Here is a 21,599-nt window from a genome sequence, read left to right on the forward strand (position 1 = left end):
ACAGTTACATCGATATAGCTGTGCCACGGTAAGGTCTCTAGTGAAGACACAGCCTAAATCTCAAGGGATTCTCCACAAAAACGATGCAGCAGCTTTCATTTATTTATTTTTTTAAAAGCAGGGGGTCATGGTCCAGAAAAGAGTGCCATTTTCTAAAGTTAAGAATGTCAGTGTAAATACAGACCCCAAACCACTGAAATCAGTTGGGCTCTGTGTGTACTACCACAACATGTACAATCTCCCACAGCCCAAATTAAGTGCTGATTTTACTTTCTCCAATGCAGACAATTGCAGTTATTTATTAGAGCTAATAGGAATTTTTTTAACAAAAACTATTTTTGATTAAAAATGGGTTTATTTAATTAAAATTTTCTCAAAATTGTTGACATCAAATTTATTGGTTTCTCATGAAAAATGTCTTTTTTTTTCAAAATGTTATAGAAAACCTCATTGTTCTACCAGGTTGGTGTGATGTAAGGATACCATAATTGGAGTCTCTCTTTAAATCGGTAGCGGAAAGTCAGGAGTGGGTTGGGAAATGTCCTGTGCAGCAGGGAATGAGACATGGCAACACTGGGGACAGTGCTGTGTTCGGTATTCTAATAAAGTTTCTTGTTCAGTGCTATAAGCAAGCAACTCTTTCTGTAAACCCTATTGCCAGAAGCTCCAGATGGGAAAGAGCTTTCTACTCCCTCAAGTCTTGAAAAGAGAAAAGTGCTGTCCTGGAGAACTTCACTTGTATAAGTTACCTACCCACAATTCCTCTTGTGACACTTTGGGAGTCACCATAACTAGGTATAAATGTGGATTCGGGGGGGGGGGGGGGGGCGAGTAGTGTGCTCCCAGAGAAGGGACAGAGTTTTGCTTTGTGGCAAAACACCTGCTTCTAAGCAGTGAGGACTCTGTTCAAAGAGCCTAAGTGTTCCTGACTGTCCTCCCATGTGTACTGTGCTGTGGGAGACCACAAAGAGTGAGGACTTTGCTGTGAGAGATGGTGCAGAGACTCTGTAGCAAGAGATGCAGAGGACAGCAACAGAGGTCAGTGGACTATGGTAAATTCCCGCCTACCCAGCCCCTTAATAAAGTTTGCTCACTAAGCTAGGTGGTAGACGGGAGACACCCCTACAAGGAGACTCTTGGACTAGTGCTACTTGCAGATCCAAACTGAGCGTGGGTTTGGTGGGTGGGTGAGGTTTGGTCAATGGACTATTACCTGTGGAATGTTCTCTCTGGCAGGAGGGAAGGGATTTAGATACATTACTGCCAAGTTACTGGGAGGGGGAATGTATTTTCCTCTTTCATTACATATATATTTCTTTTACTGTGTTTTCCCCAGGTTTTGATTGTGTCCCTTTTCCTCTAATAAAGGTTTCTTTGTTTGTATGAAGTCTCGGAGTGCTTGTGAGTGGGGAAGTTCTGCCTGTAAAGGGCATGCTGTAGGAGGTGTGTTTAGTTGTCCCAGGTTTCTGGGTGACGGCTGGACACAGTTTTGTCCCAAGTGCAGTGTTGCAGTTTGTATGTCATCATTATAGTCCTCCTTCTTCCCAAAGTCTTTGAAATGCACACTAGCTCTTTGCTAGGATTTTATTGTGTCTGTGTATTATAATATAATGGCATAAATGTGGAAATCACTTTACAAGAATAAAAGAAGAGGTCGTTCTCTGAAGGAGATTACAACCAAATGCCCCAATTCTGTAGATATCGATGCAATAGGATTTCAGTGAGATAACTCACTAAAGTTACTCACTGAGCCTAAAGTTAAGCTTGTGTATAAATGTTTGCAGGAACAAGTCATAAATAAGGCAGAAAAGACCAGAATAATTACTTATTATTGTGGAGGGAGAAAATGAGTCTGTAGAGAACAAACAAAAGGGGAATCCTTGTGCCAGAAATAGGCACTGCGCAGAGAAAGTGTTACTCAGACTAAGGGAGGCTGAAGGCTTTTTAGGGCCATGGTTTTCAATGTTTTTTTCATTCACAGACAACTAAAAAATTTCAAAAGGAGGTGCAGACCCCTTTGGAAATATTAGGCATGATCTGCAGACTCCCAGGGTCCACGGACCACAGGTTGAAAACCACTGCTTTAGAGATGTTTGTAGAAAGAACATAAGGTTGGCATCTGACAAAAAATCTTTGTGCAACAAGTTTGCAATTGTTGTTGTTAATATATTTATTCATATATACTGTTTTTCCCATGATTGGCTTAAGAGGCACCAGACTGGCCACTCTTAATCAACTCCTTCTTTTATGTCACAATGATTAATTAAGAAAACATGAACTAATGTCTGAAATGGTTAAAAAAAATCTCTTGTGATTTATTTTCACTAATGTGGGGGTGACACACTTGTATGTTCAGCTTTGGTGAATATTCAAAGTCTGCTCATAAACTTGGGAAGTTAGTTTTACAGCCAAATCAGAAGAGTAAGAGGTTTTCAGTTTTCCTTCTGAGAGTATACTGTGCCAATATGAGGCACCTGCTGTTCTCAACTTCACTACTTCGTGTAATGTATTAGAATTAGTAATAGAACTTTCCCCTAATGGTGTTTGTATGTATGTGTACTGCTATAAAAAACTAGATGCCATTCTTTTGTACTGTTCTTCCTATATGATCACAGAATCATAGGATGGGAAGGGACCTCGAGAGGTCATCTAGTCCAGTTCCCTACACTCATGGCAGGACTAAGTATTATCTAGACCATTCCTGACAGGTGTTTGTCTAACCTGCTCTTAAAAATTTCCATTGATGGAGATTCCACTCCCTCCCTAGGCAATTTATTCCAGTGCTTAACCGCCCTGACAGTTAGGAAGTTTTTCCTAATGTCCAACCTAAACCTCCCTTTCTACAATTTAAGCCTATTGCTTCTTGTCCTATCCTCAGAGGTTAAGAAGAACAATTCTTCTCCCTCCTCCTTGTAACAGCCTTGTATGTACTTGAAAACTGCTATCATGTCCCCTCTCAGTCTTCTCTTTTCCAGACTAAACAAACCCAATTTTTTCCATCTTCCCTCATAGGTCATGTTTTCTCGACCTTTAATCATTTTTGTTGCTCTTCTCTTGACTTTCTCCAATTTGTCCACATATTTCCTGAAATGTGGCGTCCAGAATTGGATACAATACTCCAGTTGAGGCTTAATCACGGAGTAGAGCAGAACAATTACTTCTCGTGTCTTGCTTACAACACTCCAGCTAATACATCGCTTTTTTTTTTTGCAACAGTATTACACTATTGACTCATATTTAGCTTGTGGTCCACTATGACCCCCATATCCCTTTCTGCAGTACTCTTTCCCAGGCAGTCATTTCCCATTTTGTATGTGTGCAACTTATTGTTCCTTATTAAATTAAGTACTTTGTATTTGTCCTTATTGAATTTCACCCTATTTACTTCAGTCCATTTCTCCAGTTTGTCGAGATCATTTTGAATTTTAATTCTATCCTCCAAAGCTCTTGCAACCCCTCCCAGCTTGCTATTATCCAGAAACTTTATAAGTGTACTCTCTATGCCATTATCAAAATCATTGATGAAGATATTGAACAGAACCAGACCCAGAACTGATCCCTGCAGGACCCCACTGATTATGCCTTTCCAGCATGACTGTGAACGACTGATAACTACTCTTTGAGAATGGTTTTCCAACCAGTTTTGCACCCACCTTATAGTAGCTCCATCTAGGTTGCATTTCCCTAGTTTGTTTATGAGAAGGTCACGTGAGACAGTATCAAAAGTTTTACTAAAGTCAAGATATACCACATCTGCCACTCCCCCTGCCCCGTCCACAAGGCTTGTTACCCTGCCAAAGAAAGCTATCAGGTTGCTTTGACACAATTTGTTCTTGACAAATCCATGCGGACTATTACTTATCACCTTATTATCTTCTAGATGTTTGCAAATTGATTCCTTAATTATTTGCTCTATTTTTCCGGGTACAGACGTTAAGATGACTGGTCTGTAATTCCCTGGGTTATCTTTATTTCCCTTTTTTTAGATTGGCACTATATTTGCCCTTTTCCAGTCTTCTGGAATCTCTCCCATCTTCCATGACTTTTCAAAGATAATCACTAATGGCTCAGATATCTCCTCAGTCAGCTCCTTGAGTATTCTAGGATGCATTTCATCAGGCCTGGTGACCTGAAGACATCTAATTTGTCTAAGTAATTTTTAACTTGTTCTTTTCCTATTTTAGCCTCTGATCCTACCTCATTTTCACTGGCATTCACTATGTTAGACATCCGATCACCACCAACCTTCTTGGTGAAAAGCAAAACAAAGAAGTCATTAAGCACCTCTGACATTTCCACATTTTCTGTTATTATTCCCCCCCACACCCCCATTGAGTAATGGGCCTACCCTGTCCTTGGTCGTCCTCTTGCTTCTAAAATATTTGTAGAATGTTTTCTTGTTACCCTTTATGTCTCTAGCTAGTTTGATCTCATTTTGTGCCTTGGCCATTCTGATTTTGTCCCTACATACTTGTTATTTTTTTATATTCATCCTTTGTAATTTGACCTAGTTTCAACTTTTTGTAGGACTCTTTTTTTTTAATTTTTAGATCACTGAAGATCTCCTGGTTAAGTCAGTATTGTCTACTCTTGTGATTCTATCCTGTGTCTCATGATATTTGGTGTTCTTACAAAAGCCACAGCTCCTGGAGCATTCATGAGAATCTCAGCTCTCATAGTTGTAGAGGATAACTGGAAAATGTGACTTGCGTGAACCCTAGCAGCTCAACAACCCAAATGCAAATAAAAAGAATCATCTATAACTCTCTCTTTTTTAAACATCAACCTCATTCTTTTGTGGGGGAGGGTGAGCAGTTCTGACTCATGATTTTTGAATGTTTGGCAATATCTAGAGCCAATTATTTGAGAATTAGGTTAGGAAATATTGGGACAGGATGTGAAAAGGGGAATGGGATGCAAGGGATAATTATCTGATTATAAAGAGTGAAGCCATCACAGTGAAAACAAATAACACTACACAAGAGTTGGGCAGAGAAAGGTAATTCCATTTCCTGGAGGATTTCAATAATTTGACATTTGGTTTTTTTCTGACCAAAATTTTCTAAATTATTATAGACAAACCATCAAAACAAAGAGGAAAAGTAACAAAATAAAAGATAAGTGGCAATAAATTAATCTAGTCACATACTCTGAAATGCATTAGTAGGAACATTGCCAACTGTGCCCGCAAGGGCTGGGGGGGAAGATACCAGTGAAAGGAGGACACTCAGGCCTAAGAATAGTAAACTATGCTTTATTGAAGGAAGGAAGAACTTATACTCCAATCTGCACGGGGAGCCCCTAGGATGCGCGGAGGGGCTGCAGGGGACTCTGGCCGTTCGGGGCAGTTGACCAGGCAGGATTCCACTGGGGGAAGTCCTCTGCAGTGCTATATTCTCCGTGCTTATCTCAGGGTTAGATGGGGTCAACAGCTGGCTACATTCTTGTATGTACGATTTATGCTTATTACATAAACTGAATTGTTTACAGGCAAAAATATGCTGAGCTATGCTACAATGTCTTTTGGCAGGGTCTGTTGGACAAAGTTAATTGAAACTGCCTGCATCCTCCGCTTACATCCAGTCACATACTCAGTCCACCACTTAGCTCCTCGCCAATCTTCTGCAAACTTGCCCCTATACCAACAGATCAAGGAAAGTGATTATTTCCCTCTATTCGAAATTGGTGAGGCCACATCTGGAGTATTGCATCCAGTTTTGAGCCCCCCACTAGAGAAGGGATGTGGACAAATTGGAGAGAGTCCAGCGGAGGCCAACAAAAATGATTAGGGGTTGGGGCACATGACTTATAAGGAGAGGCTGAGAGAACTGGACTTATTTAGTCTGCAGAAGAGAAGAGTGAGGGAAGATTTGATAACAGCCTTCAACTACCTGAAGGGGGGTTCCAAAGAGGATGGAGTTTGGCTGTTCTCAGTGGTGGCAGAAGACGGAACAAGGAGCAATGGTCTCAAGTTGCAGTGGGGGAGGTCTAGGTTAGATATTAGGAAAAATTATTTTACTAGAAGGGTGGTGAAGCAATGGACTGGGTTACTTAGGGAGGTGGTGGAATCTCCATCCTTAGATGTTTTTAAGGCCTGGCTTGACAAAGCCCTGGCTGGGATGATTTAGTTGGGGATTGGTCCTGCTTTGAGCAGGGGGTTGGACTAGATGACATCCTGAGGTCTCTTCTAACCCTAATCTTCTATGATTCTATTAATTGGTTTGGAGAAGATGATTGTGAAGATGTGGGCTTTTGGGAGAGGCAAGTAAAACCCGTTTCCTACAAAATACAAACGTCCACCACAGAAGAGACACTTCTTTCTTGAAACATGCTGGAATTGAAAGACTTTTGAGGCTTTAACCTGCCAGACAAATATAGTCTTTCAGCCAAGAGAGTGCCTTTGTATTGCCAACGTGAATGTAATAGTCCATAGCTAGTAACATAATTTTGAGCCCATTTGGTAACATAGAATAATAGAATCATAGCAAAGTACCTGAGTAATAGAATCATAGAAACACACGTGCATTATGTCTTCTGACAAACATCTGTCTTGTATTCTCTTTCTTGGTTTAGGCCCTGATCCAACAGAGCACTTAATACACATGATTAATTTGAAGACTATGAGTAGTGCTATTGATTTCAATGAAACAACTTGTGTACTTAAACTTACAGTGCAAACTAAGGATAGCTCTGTGGTTTGAGCATTGGCCTGCTCAATCCAGGGTTGTGAGTTCAATCCTTGAGGGGGCCATTTAGGGATCTGGGGCAAAAATTGGGGATTGGTCCTGCTTTGAGCAGGGCGTTGGACTAGATGACCTCCAGAGGTCCCTTCCAACCCTGATATTCTATGATTCTATAAGCATGCATGTAGGTGCTTTGCAAGAACAGGGCTTTAGTTTGTTTCCCCTTTGATATTTTGGAAATTGTTCCTGATTGTCTGCACATACCTATGCAAAAACTTGTATAAATCAGAAATGATGCCTCAATTCCTATCTGGATTTGCAATGATTGCTGGTACTAAAATAGATAGTATTATTTATTGCACATAAATTATCCAGTAAATGTAGTCCTTTTTTCTGTTCATAGCTCACTATTATATGCTATTAGTGTATTACCTGTTCTCATCAGTGCCTGACCGACAAAGGAGGTGGTTGTTTTCAGACGGTCCTTTCACTTAAGGTCTAGCGCTACGTACTCTTAGTTCTTGAGATTCCCCTGTTCAATCCCCGGTGTCAGCCAAGAGAACAATTGTTACATGTTTGTGTTTTGTCCATCAACAGATTAGGAGTGTGACTAATTTAATCACTATTCATCAATTAGTGAAAACAAACATCATCAATTGCGCTGTTTGCAAACTGCTCACTTCCATTTGCTATTCGTGGGGTGTGATTGGTCACCTAAATCGTGCTGTTGTTTCTCATCCTTACCTGGTTGAATTAAAATTTTAAACAGGAGAATAACAAATGACAGACAGTGGATAACTAATAACAAATACTCTTTCTTGCACACAAATACCGTTATATGCATGTGAATGTGAATATTTATTCCCCAAACATTTGGTGAACAAAACCCCATTTTGTGCAAATGGTGTGGTTAGATTTTTTTTAAAATAATATTTTAAAAGAAAACCAGAGATTTCTGTCTTCCTTCCTTTCCTTTCTTTTTTTAATCATTTAGTCTCCTCTCCCCTTTTGAAAACATTGTGGACTGCTTAGCCCAAGCTTTAGCCTGACCTCCTTTAAACAGTTTTCTTAAAAGTAACACAAAACCCTCTGTAATTTCCCAAAGTCAAAAGCATACTTCTGGCACAGAACCATTTAATAAATAAGCATTCTTCTAAAAACATACCCAAAATATATGCCAGATAAGACTTTCCAGCCCTGTCACAGCACTGGATTCACACATTTTATTGGGTCAACTCATGAAACATTATTAACCTCAGCAGCAGCATCTGTTGGAGAGCTCATATAGTATAGATTACTGTATCTCAGTGCCTTTATTGTACCCTGCAAAAAACCTACATCACAAAGGGCAAATAAATCTGCAGCCCTTGTCTCTGTGCTGTTTTGCAGCATGGACTTCTCCTGACTAATCTCATTTGGAGGTGTAAAATGTTCTGCGTTTTCTGTGGATTTGCCTTTTTGTAGATGACAGATTTTTAGATTGCCCAAAGCAGCAAATGTGCTGTTCACAAATAATAATAATAATATAATAAATTAATAATTAATAAAAGGAACTCTTAAAAGGCTGCTTCAAACAACATTGGTTTCATTCAGTCTTTTAAAGTGTACTTGAGCAAGCAGTTTGCAGTATCATATAAATATACAATAAAAGGTGATTACTCATCATGCGTATTTTATATGTCATCGTGAGAAGATGAGAATGGAATGGAAAATATTTTGGTTGGATTTAATTCTGTACACTATAGTAAACTCTGGAGGCATCATAATCCAATGGCTAGGACAGTAGATCAGGACTCACCTGGTTTCTGTTCCCAGCTGTGTCATTAACTTACTGATTTTAACCCTTGATGGCCATTTCACTTTTCTGTGCCTCTGTCTTCCCTCCAAAGTTTTGTCTATTTGGGTTGTAGGATCCCTGGGGCAGGGTCTCTTACTATATGTTCCTATAATTCATATCACAGTGGAGCCCCAAACTCAGCTGAGGCATATTGGTGCAACTGTAATATAAATAAATAATAAGGAGGAGCTGGTATGTGAGGTGAGGATTCTGTAGCAATAAAGCCCTCAGCTAAATAAATGCAATTACCATTGCAGTGTGGGTAAAATCATGTCCTTTCTCAATTGTTCATCAGTCAGTCTCTTGGGATACCATAAATTCATTTGTTCTCCAGTCACTGTAGAGTTTTTGAGAGTAGACAAGATCTGAATTGCTAATGTTTAAAAAAAGTGGTGTTTTTTTATTTAAATACAAACAAACAAAATACATAATAAAGAGGCAGGCAAGATTTTTTTTTTTTAATGGGCAGCCTACTTGGTAGGCATAGTTCAGTGGCTGCTCAAAACAAAGAGGGATATTTCATATATATTAGTTTTTAACTATTTTTATAATTGATCTCTTACCTATAGTTACTGTCTCTTACTCTTTTACTTTGGGCCTTGTATGAATCCATTTGCAATAGCTACCTTAATTTCAAAAGAACAAAATAACCATAAATCAGGGGTATCCAATATACAATATGACCCATTTCACAGGGCTTCATTTGGCAGCTGTGTGCCGGTGTGTCCTCCCATTAGTGAGTTATATCCGAATCTCAAAATGTACTTCATGCACCAGTTCCAAGCCTGAGAAATGGATCCTTTGTTCTGATCTCTAAACTGGCAGATTGGTAACCCTCTGGAATAGCCAGCTCTAGCCTGCCTCTCCTGATGCCCCTCAACATAGAGGGCTTGGCCAGAGCATGTTGCAGTATGGCAATTTCTCTCTGGTAGCCTTTTGGTGACCATAACAAACTGGTGTAATATAAAGCAGTCCTGTGGCTACTCTAAGTTACACCATGGGCTGAAACTCCCCAGAGATAAGTGGAGCAAAGGGTGGTGTTCAGCTGCATGTATTCTGGCACAGCTGCAGTTTCAGCTCATAAAAGAAAACTGTACCCATTTTTGTTCTGCGATTTTGAAACTATACATAAGAGGCATCACTCACATATAAATATCATGAGCTAGATTAGGTGGAGCTTTCTTCACATTTTTCTGCTGGGGACGGGAGAGCTGTACCACCTCTGTGGCTTCCTGCCTTCTGACAGCAGAACTCTGGAAATGTGTTTGCTATAACATTTTTAAAGTAAGCTGAACATTTTACACCAGGACGAAATCATAGTATGTGTTACTATGGAATCAAAAATCCTACCTCTTCAGAGCTGTTACATTTAAAGTTCCCGTCTCCCCATCACAAGGTTATGAAAGTTTTGGCTAAATCAATATTAACATTCAGTGATGATCCAGTAAACAGTGAGATCCAGTGAAAGTCAGTGAGATCCAGTAAACAGTCTGTGGCCCATAGATCCTGCACTGTAATTTCATATGTGCAGGCACCTGTCAAAATTTAGAATACCTTTAGGAGGCAGTATGGTCTAGTGAATAGAGCACATGACTGGGACTCAGCAGACCTGCATCTGTTCCCAGCTCTGCCACATGCCTGCTTCACCTCTCTGGGCCCGTTTCCTCATCTATAAAATGGGACTAATGATACTTACCTCCTTCATAAAGTACTTTGAGGCCTGTGGATGAAAGGTGCCATATAAATTCTAGGTATCATTCTTCACCAAATACCCATACTTCTTTGGTTTATCTTTTCACTTGTAGCATTGCATGAAATATCTCAACTTCTTTTCTCCACAGAGAGATCTCCCAGAATGATGCCTTGGAAGTCATAGAAGCTAATGTGTTTTCCAACCTTCCCAAACTACATGAAATGTAAGTAAGTGAGCAACATAAGATCATAGGATAGAAATCTAAAGACTAGTGGTGGCCAGATATCAAAGGGTTTGGTTCAGATGTACTTTAAAAATTCAAATGCACACATGTATGTTTGGGATCTCTCTTTTCATCTGTCTACGTCCTTCTCTTCCCACTGCCCCTTTCTTTTTTCAACCAGATGCTTCCCTCATCTCTTGCCCTCAACACTCTCACTCTTTGATCTAAAACACTTCCTCAACTATTGGCAATATGGTAAAATAGGTAGAGGGCTGGGATTCTGACTCTGCTAGGTTCTGACTGGCTGCTCCTTTGGAGGCATGTAGAGTTATCCCCTGTCAGAAATGCCCCCAAATTTATTGCTCTCCTCTATCTAAAAAAAGCCCTGGATCTATTTAAAAAGGCACTGATCCATTTGCTGTAATGTTTTATTTTCTCCTTTTGTAGAAGAATTGAAAAAGCAAATAACCTTGTATACATTGACCAAGACGCCTTTCAGAATCTTCCAAGCCTCAAATATCTGTAAGAATTTTTCTACTTGTAATTATGATAATTGTTTGAAACAATATGAATGTATTTCAATTATCTTTTATACAAATGTTCATAAACATTTTCACTCTGCTTCCTTTCAACAATGGCAGTGTTTCAGCAATGGCTTTCATTTATACATGGCATTGGATGATTAAATCCTTTTAATATGAGTTCATTTGGTATTCAGCTTAATTTTATTTTCATTTAAATAGCGCTCCTCATTGTGAATGTCGCTTGCACTACTGCAGTTGCCATATCTGCTCCCATGGGGATGTCATCATAATTCAGTGATAATTAAATTTGCCCTTAAAATGAAGTATAATCCAAAAATATTCTTGCATCTTTTAGCATGAGACCATAATCTGACTGATGATCTCTCCACAGCTGTGTATTAGAAAACAAATGAAATCCAATGGACTCTATTTAACAGTAATTGTGTTTAGTGGCTGCAAATTTAAATAAGATCCCTGGGTCATCTTTGATGTACAGCCAGAGATAGTCCAGGATATCACATTAATTTTTTCATGCCCTAACCCACACCCCTAAAGATAAAAGCCTAAAATTGCTTGCCTTACTCATGTAAGCAGTCCCACTGGCCACAGTTTTCAAATGTGGGTGTCTACGTTTAGACACCTAAACCATTGTTTAGGCTCCTAGGTAAAAGTGGACTGACTTTCAGAAACTGAGCAGGCACATTTCCCATTTACTTCAGTAAACATTGTGGGTGCACAATACATCTTCAGCTGAGACTTCTTTTAGTTAGGAGTGTAAATAGGGAGTTAGCGAGCTAATTTTAGAAATCCAAGGCCACTAAATTCTGTATTACAACTGGTTACTAGATAGAAAAAATCCTTAAAGGCATCTGCACAGACATACATGAAAAGTTACCCTTTCCTTGTCAGGTTGGGCTCTCCTGAATGGATTTGGTCCCATTGTTGCAACCAGAAAAATATAATGTGCAATATGGACAGGCGATTAAAATTATCTGGTCAATGAAGGGCCTGATCTAAAGCCCACTGATGTCAATGGAAAGACTTTCTTTGACTTCAGTGGGATTTGGATCAGACTCCAAGTGCTGTGAACCTTGAGAGGTACCAGTAGATAGCTCATTATTACCCTGTTAAAGTACCTCTGAACTTGTTTTGTCATAAGCAAAATGTTTTGATCCTCACAAGTCACTGAAGGACACATTCACTAGACATCAAATCATTCTTACAGTTGTGGGATTGTGTCTGTTTGGGAAGCTCAGCCCTTAAAGAGAGTCTGGGCAGGGTGCTGAGAAGCTCTTGTTGTTGTTTAGCACAGCTAGTTGGGACTGGACTTAGAATAAAGCAGAGCTTTTGCAAAGTGTTGTAATCCATTGTAGTTCTTGCATCTTTTTCCATATGCCATGGGTTTTTGTGGCTTGTGTTGTTTGCCACAGTGTGTGCAGTGCCATGTTCTGTCTTTGGTGGTTTCCAGCTTTGAGCTCCACAAGCCTTTCTGCTTTAGGTCTCTTTTCCTGTAGTATTATGAATTCTTTACCATGTCCACAGTGTCAGAGCAGTGTCCACCCTCCATAAACTCCAGTCTGGACTAGGTGACTTATTTTGCTTGGAAATGCTAATTGCTTTCTCAAGGGTTATTTTGGGATCTTCTAGTAGTCTCTCTCTGAGTTGTCTGTCCCTGATACCAATCATGATCTGGTGTGAAGCTCTTGTTATACATAGTCAGTTGGAACTGGACCGTAATAAAGAAAAGCTCTTGCAAGCATCTTAAGCACTGAGTAATATCATCTTTGTACACCTACTCAATTTTCTCCTCTATGGGAGCTTGGGTTTTTGTTGGCTCTTGGGACAGCACCATCACTTGTTCAAAATTGATCCCTGTTTACATGGATACCACTTTAGATATCTGCTGACAGCTGAGTCAACATACCCCTGGACAGGTCTTTTTAATGCCCATTTTCTGGTTGCTACACTGGCCTCCTGAACAGCGAAGTAATTGTGGACATTTGAGGCAGCAGTAGCCTCCCCTTAATGGACTTTCTGCCTCATAAGCCACTGCTAAGTTCTGTCCAGCAGATGGTATCATAGACTTTGGGCTGAGTTGTGGCAATTTAAAGCTGCACAAACATTCATTATTTAAACCCTGGTAAATGGAAATACATGGCTTGAGCTGCTGTACTCTGTGATTTCTGTATTATCTTTATTGCATTGTAGTTATATATTTACAAATGTTGCACCAATATAGTCTTGGTTGTGATTTTATTTCATGCTGATCAGGTGATAGCATAGATGAAAAACTAGTGTAGTTCATCAGAATGTTACACACTTCACTGAGAAACCAAAAGTGATTTTTAAAAAACTCATTAAATGTGCTTAAACTACAGAACTAAGAGTAAATTTGTTGATCTGATTTTTATTTTCTCCAAATAGTGTTTGTGGGCAGGTACTTTTTCCCTTTACCTTAACTTCTGGCCTTTCATATTGCAACACGTGGGAAAATTATCTATTGATTTTTAAATAAGGTTTACACTACATTCCCTTCCCATCATGTCTAGTTGCTGTAATTGTCAGCCAGCTGGATTTTGCTCTTTTTCATTCAGTAAATTATAGTTTAATCTCAGCAACCCTTTCGCATACCCTGCTGCTCCGCACCCCTAATAAGTGTTATCTTCCTGTTTCATTTTGTAGCTTTTAGACCTTGTTATGATGTTGTTTCATTCTACTAATGTCAGTTATTCTGTCAGGTTTATCTAATCTATAGAATCCAGAGAACCTCTGCCAGCTCGAATTCTACTGACAAGCTCCCCCCACTTTTCATTTTTGTTCAGAGTTTTGAATTAAATTGGGAATTAGATTTTTTCCCTTAAGATAAGAAATTATAAGGTTTTGCTCTAGCATATAGTTTCAGTTGGTAGAATCAGTTATACTCAGGTCAGAACATTTTACTTTTCTAAGGCAAGATTCAGTAGCCAAAGTTCCATCTCTACTATTATGGTGTGCCATTAATAAGATGAATAGGACACCTACCTCTTGCTCCATCAGGTATAGCATCAGAAGTATCCAAATGAATGAGGCAAGGGTTGAATCCCTGAGTCACTGGCAGCACCATCTTCTAAATCTCTTCCTTGTTCACACCCCATGCCCTGCTCCCACCTAACCTCAAATGCCTGCAGCCCAGGTAGTGACACAGAATCATAGAATATCAGGGTTGGAAGGGACTTCAGGAGGTCATCTAGTCCAATCCCCTGCTCAAAGCAGGACCAATCCCCAACTAAATCATCCCAGACAGGGCTTTGTCAAGCCTGAGCTTAAAAACGTCAAAGGAAGGAGATTCCACCACCTCCCTAGGTAACCTATTCCAGTGCTTCACCACCCTCCTAGTGAAAAAGTTTTTCCTAATATCCAACCTAAACCTCCCCCACTGCAACTCGAGACCATTACTCCTTGTTCTGCCATCTGCTACCATTGAGAACTGTCTAGAGCCATCCTCTTTGGAACCCCTTTTCAGGAAATTGAAAGCAGCTATCAAATCCCCCCTCATTCTTCTCTTCTGCAGACTAAACAATCCCAGTTCCCTCAACCTCTCCTCATAACTCATGTGTTCCAGTCCCCTAATCAGTTTTGTTGCCCTCCACTGGATGCTTTCCAATTTTTCTACATCCTTCTTGTAGTGTGGGGCCCAAAACTGGACACAGTACTCCAGATGAGGCCTCACCAATGTCAAATAGATGGGAACGATCACGTCCCTCGATCTGCTGGCAATGCCCTTACTTATACAGCTAAAAATGCCGATAGCCTTCTTGGCAACAAGGACACATTGTTGACTCATATCCAGCTTCTCGTCCACTGTAACCTCTAGATCCTTTTCTGCAGAACTGCTGCCTAGCCATTCGGTCCCTAGTCTGTAGCAGTGCATGGGATTCTTCAGTCCTAAGTGCAGGACTCTGCACTTGTCCTTGTTGAACCTCATCAGATTTCTTTTGGCCCAACCCTCTAATTTGTCTAGGTCCCTCTGTATCCTATCCCTAACCTCCAGCGTATCTACCACTCCTCCCAGTTTAGCGTCATCTGCAAACTTGCTGAGGGTGCAGTCCACGCCATCCTCCAGATCAATAATGAAGATATTGAACAAAACCGGCCCCAGGACCAACAGAAGAAGCTCATCACAGTGTTTTCCTAAAAAGACAGTATTCTTTTATTAATTCCTGAACCTAGTGCCACTCTTTGTGGAATCAGCCCCTCCCACTTATTTCCTGGCCCAGAACCTGCCCTGGAGGCCTTTTAGACACCCACTAGAGGATTCCTTTGGGTATCTCCTGCTTCACCTCCCACTCCTGGCAGTTGGTACAACAGATCTGGAAAAGGAGGTTGGCCAGAATTCCCTTAAGCCCAGTGATTCCCAACTGCCAAAACAGCTCCTTGTAACTGACGATAGTCAGCATAAATTAGATCAACCTTAACGTGCATGCAAAAAGCCTGATTCTCCTCTCCCAGTGATGTTAATCAGGAGTAATTGTAATGGAGTTAGACCAGCATGAAACTGGTGCAAATGAAAGGAGATCCAGTCCTGTTTTTGTCCCACTACAATAATGGAAATACAGCTGAAAGCATTTCTTTCTTAATTGTGCTCCCCCAGTCCTGGGGCCAATGTAATTCCCTGGTGCCTGCTCTAACTTTCACACAGCTATCCTCGGGGGACATTATTGCAGCCAGAGCATTAGAGTGAAGGGATGCCCTTCCCCCATAGCCAGCAATCAGAAGGGGAATGATACAAGGCACTGCCCCAAAAAAGGTGTGAAGTGAGAAGTGGGGGGGGGCAAATAATGAAGATGAACTCAAGGATGAAGATGGAGAGGTCAGTTTTTCAGGAGTGGGGGAAGAACAAAGATGCTTGCATTTGTTTACAGGAACCAAAGGTTAATGAGGAAGGTAAGGGAGAGAATGTTAGCAAGGGAGGTTAAGAGACAGAAGGGGAAAGAGTCTTTGGAATGGATAAAGGAATCAGAGGTGGTGGAAACCTGACAAGAAATGTCAATGGCAGTAAGAAGGAAGAAAGGGGAGAGTATTCAAGGGGAAGAGGAGCAAGAGGAAGGCTATAGCAGGTTTTTATCTTCCTGACTCCCTCAAGAGAAGATCTTGCACAGAAAGCAGAGAAGGATGATTGAAACTGGAATCAAAAGTAGCCAAAAGGTGACAGTACTTGTGGGCATAGGAGAATAAGGGTGATATGGAAGACTGCAGAACTTAAAAAGAAAAAAAAAACAGATTTGTGGAGAAAATCCACCTGCTCATCGGACTTTCTGCAGAGGCATTCAGTGACATGGAACAGGAGCTGAGGATATGGATGCTGGGGAATTGTGAGGCAGACTTTGCATAGAGGAAAGGGTCAAAAGAGTCAAGGGTGGTAGAGAAAGCATTAGCCATACTTGTATGATTAGTTAATTGAATGCTATCCTCCATCTGTGCTTTCCTTTTCAAGTTCCAAGACCCAAGTCATATTTAAACTCATTTCCGTATGAGTTAAAGCTTGGGAAAGCATTTTAAAACAGTAACAAGCCTCAGAGGATTACACTTTTGTAAACATCATTTGCTTCAATGGATCTCCTTTGTAGAATACTTTCTCATCTAGTTCATCCATCAAAATGACACACCTGGAGTTTGATATTTCTAAGACTTTAGCACACTCTTCAACAAATAGTGGAAGTCACATTGTGCCTCTCACTCTTCTAACCAGAACCCATGCCTTAGCCACAGGAGTACAGTGTAATAAATCAGCTACCAGCATATCCAGCAGCAGTGGCATATGTCAGGTGGATAGAAGAATCTGGAGACAGAAGATGACACCTCTTTTCTGTGCTGTCATGTATTCAGTGAAATCCTGATGAAATTTTGTCATTTTTCCCCCTTTAGTAATTTTTCAATTTCTCCTGTCTATTTGGGGTTCTGGCATTTCAGCTTGTGAATGGCAGTAGGAAGGAACCGTGGGATAACTGCAATATGTGGAATTTAAGCGTGTTAGTACAAGCTCAGCAGCCACCTGGAACCACAAGCCTACATTATGGAGTGAGAAAAGGAAACCTTGTCAGTCTGCTGTCTTTCAACATAATGCTGTGTTTCATTTCAGGCTGTGTTGTCTCTACAAACTCCCAGCTGAGGGGCTTAGCAAAGGAGATGTGTCTCTTCTTACCAGATACTTTGCTATGTATTTTAGCAGATTGTATGGTCCACAGTGAGCTGGGAAGGACAAACTGTTCTTTGATAAGCAAAGCGTCAGACTAGAACATCTTTCTGTCATTTCCAAGTACCTTTGGAAAGAGAAGAGGTTGTTTCTGGTATCGCTGCCAAATCTGGATTTTATTTTCCTTCTACAAGCACCTTTCACTAGAGAACTAGAGGAGCTATTAAGATTTCTCTTTCTACTAAACATGTTAGATGGAGGCAATATGAGAAAGGAGAAAGAGACACGAGAGCAAGACAGGAAAAGGACAGAAAGCATTGACTGGCCAGCACTTTAGAAAAATCCCAACTGGACAAAACGTAACTGCTTTTATGTAAACATTTAGGATTACATTTTGAAGGATGGGAGCCTATGTTTTGATCACACAGATTGTAGTAAAGGGGTCATCAAGAGGTTAACTGAGTTACTCAGCATATACTGGGTGGAGCCATGTTCCACCCCTCTCTTACTTCCTTTTAGTTAGAGGATGTTTTCTATCAGTTATGTAGTCAAACAAAGCAACACGTCCCCTTCACCTGCCAGCATGCATCAGAGAGCTCAGGGGAGGATTGTGCATCCCTGAAGTCCCACTAGGTCAGTATGGCTCCACACCACCCCCAACACCACACCAATTCATATGCATGGCTGTGCCTCAAAAGTGCACTTTAGGCCAAAACATGCAAATGGAGGTGCAAAGTGATAGTTAATCCAAAAATATACAGTTGCACATACAAAACCAGTAACTGCACATGCCAATATCTACTGCATATTTTGCGTGCACAGTTATTTGTTTGGAACCCATTTGCATCTTCTCAATGTAGAACTTAAATACTTATGGTGAAAATCTGGCTCCACTGAAGTCAATGGGAGTTTTGTTACTGACCACGAGATCCCAGATTTCACCCCTATAATTCAAAATCTACCTACTTCTTTAGTATAAATTATTGTGCCAACTGAAACCAGTTGAAAATTTTCCACTAGAATTTTCACAATGGAAAAGACTAGCCCTATCACTGTAAAAGAAATCACAGGCTGCTGGAATAATCTATTCAATTTATCATCATTTATTCTCATGTTTCTTTTACAATAAGAATATTTGTTTTCACTATAAAATAATTCACTGCACTTATTGATTATGATTAGTGGTATATGTTCATATGAAATATACATAGAAGAAATCTAGAACATCAGTTTGGACTATGATATCATTTTATCTCTCAAGCTAAGGCTGCTTTGTCTTGGCTGACAGTTGAATGGAAAACTCCAAGATAAAACTTCAGGCAGTGATATTTTTACTTCAGAATCAGTTGAGTCAATCAGCTCCTCCAGGAGAACCTTCACCTGTATGGCTGTGCTGGGCAGCATGGGGCAGTGTGCTTTCATTACTCTTATTCTTGGGATTGATGTAGGAGTTGTACTTTTTGAGTTCTCTGCTCTCAAAGAGCATTCTGTTCACTTTAGAGTTTAAGGGTCCCTGGTGGATGAGCAGTTTCACAATCTCACTGCCTTCCTTTGGGCTGCCAAGTGAAAAGGGTAACATCCTTTTAGGTTCTCAGAGACAATGATGATGAGGGGGTGGGTATAAGAACCTACATAGAACAGAAAAGAGTTTGCCATCCGCCAGGTTGGTTAGTGCATCATTCCTCCCCAAAACTTCCACTGTTTCCCTGTGGCCATTCAGTGGAGCATGGCACAGAGGACTGTAGCCAGTACTGAGAGTACAGGTCACATTTGGCCCCCTCCAGATGCTAAGGAAGCTGGAAAACAGCCCCACCCCTTGCTGCTGGTGCCCCTGGAGTGTTATCTCCATCACTCCTGAAGCCAAAACCCAAACTGATGTGCTTGCCCAAGGGCAGCTTCTTCAAAGCTTCTGGTTCTGCTTCTTTCCCAGGCCCTGCCAGCTAGGACCCCTCATTCCCTGGCTCTGACAGCATTCACCTTAGAAAAGAGAGAAATAGGGAACATGATAAAAGTATATAAAATGCTGAAGGGTTTGGAGCAGGTAAATGGAGAGCTTCTGTCCTCCCTTCTGTCCTTGCTGTCCCATAACAGAAGAACAAGAGGCCATGCCATGAAATTGAAAGGTGGCAAATTCAAAACTGATAAAAGCAAATATTTTTTCATGCAGTGTCTAATTAGACTGCAGAACTCATTGCCACATGATATGGGTATGTTCAAGAATTTAGGATAATTCAAAGGGGGGCTGGAAATATATATGGATAACAAGAATATCGAGAGTTGTCATAATTACTGCTAAACATTGGAAGGGATATGAAACCTCATACTTCAGGCCCTATGGTAATTTTTGTTAGGAAGAGGAGACTTTCATGGGGATAGATCATCCCATGTCTGCATACTACAGAGTTTCTTGCACCTTCATGTGAAGCATTGTATGCTTGCTGCTGTAGGAGACAGGATAGTGGACTAATCTGATCCAGTAAGGCTACCCTTATGTTCCCATAGTCTTAAATGTGTATTTCCTTGGGATGAAAGAAGCTACATTATATATGGCAAATAGAAGAAGTTATTAATAGAGAGGAAATATGAAAAACAATGAACAAAAAGGGCTACGTACGTACAAAATCAATAAAGAATAGACTCTTATACCTTAGTTTTAATATGTGGTACTGTGAAAGATGGTGAATTATCTCCAGTCATTTCATTATATTAGATCAACTTATATTTACCTAATAAAATAACTGCTGTAATTGACAAGAGGAAATAATCTCATTAAGTGCCAGAATGTTCGGGAACATAAAAAGAGAAGGGTTTATCACTAGTAACTTTTCTATTATTTGTTGTAAAAGTTACCTTGTCTCCTCTTGGCACAGCACAATCTTTGCACTCGAATTGCAGCTGTGCTTCCAGTCAATAAAGATTGTAAGAAGTTTCACGAGTAGAACAAAAAGTGGTGAATTTTATTCTTTTCACTGATTTCATTAAAATGTGGTATGAAATCTTCTTCTGCCAGCATACTCAATTTTGTTTTAGAGACAAAACAAACTTGTTCAGCCAAGGAAGAGGTGATGATCGAAGTCATGCCTAACCAACCTGATTGCCTTCTATGATGAGATAACTGGCTCTGTGGGTATGGGGAAAGCGGTGGATGTGATATACCTTGACTTTAGCAAAGCTTTTGATACGGTCAACCACAGTATTTTTGTCAGCAAGTTAAAGAATTACAGTATAGTCCAAGATGAATGGATTATAAGGTGGATAGAAAGCTAGCTAGATCATCGGCCTCAATGGGTAGTGATCAACGGCTCGACGTCTGGTTGGCAGCTAGTATCAAGTGAAGTGCCCCAGGGGTCAATCCTGGGGCTGATTTTGTTCAACATCTTCATTAATGATCTGGGTGATGGGATGGATTGCACCCTCAGCAAGTTCACGGATGACACTAAGCTGAGGGAAGAGGTAGATATGCTGGAGGGTAGCAATAGAGTCCAGAGTGACCTAGACAAATTGGAGGATTGGGCCAAAAGAAATTTGATTAGGTTCAACAAGGACAAGTGCAGCATCCTGCACTTACGATGAAAGAATCCCATGCACTGCTACAGGCTGGGGACCAACTAGTTAAGTGGAAGTTCTCCAGGAAAGGACCTGGGGATTACAGTGGACAAGAAACTGGATATGAGTCAGCAGTGTGCCCTTATTGCCAAGAAAGCTAATGGCACATTGGGCTGCATTAGTAGGAGCATTGCCAACAGATTGAGGGAAGTGATTATTCCCCTCTATTCTGCACTGGTGAGGCCACATCTGGAGTATTGCATCCAGTTTTGAGGCACCTACTACAGAAAGGATGTGGACCAATAGGATAGAGTCAAGCGGAGGGCAACAAAAATGATTAGAGGGCTGGGCCACATGACTTATGAGGAGAGGCTGAGAGAACTGGGCTTATTTAGTCTGCAGAAAAGAAGAGTGAGGGGGGATTTGTTAGCAGCCTTCAAGTACCTGAAGGGGGGGTTCCAAAGAGGATGGAGCTCGGCTGTTCTCCATGGTGGCAGATGACAGAACAAGGAGCAATGGTCTCAAGTTGCAGTGGGGGAGGTCTAGGTTGGATATTAGAAAAAACTATTTCACTACGAGAGTGAAATGGGTTACCTAGGGAGGTGGTGGAATCTCCATCCTTAGAGGTTTTTAAGGCCTGGCTTGACAAAACTCTGGCTGGGATGATTTAGTTGGGGTTGGTCCTGCTTTGAGTGGGGGGTTGGACTAGATGACCTCTTGAGGTCTCTTCCATCACTAATTTTCTATGATTCTATGTTTCAAGGCCCACAGTACCTTTCAGTATCAGATCCTATGGCCTATCTGCACTCCAACCCCACATTCCACTCTATGAGCAAGTTCCTGTAACAGTCCCACAATTATGTTAAACTGAAATAATCTTCACAGGGAATTACCAGAAATTCCAGTTGTATGAGTATCAGT

General features: G+C 40.7%; 1 protein-coding gene across 1 annotated transcript in view; it reads left to right on the top strand.

Annotated features, from left to right (window-relative positions):
• LOC140908333 (follicle-stimulating hormone receptor) overlaps positions 1-21,599 on the top strand; it is a 160,364-nt gene that overhangs the window by 89,476 nt on the left and 49,289 nt on the right. The window contains exons 3-4 of the mRNA XM_073335303.1: positions 10,362-10,436; positions 10,884-10,958. Coding sequence (XP_073191404.1) covers positions 10,362-10,436; positions 10,884-10,958 — 150 coding nt within the window. The remainder of the gene's footprint in view (positions 1-10,361; positions 10,437-10,883; positions 10,959-21,599) is intronic.

The sequence above is a fragment of the Lepidochelys kempii genome, chromosome 3, assembly GCF_965140265.1.
Source record: "Lepidochelys kempii isolate rLepKem1 chromosome 3, rLepKem1.hap2, whole genome shotgun sequence".
Classification (NCBI taxonomy): domain Eukaryota; kingdom Metazoa; phylum Chordata; order Testudines; family Cheloniidae; genus Lepidochelys; species Lepidochelys kempii.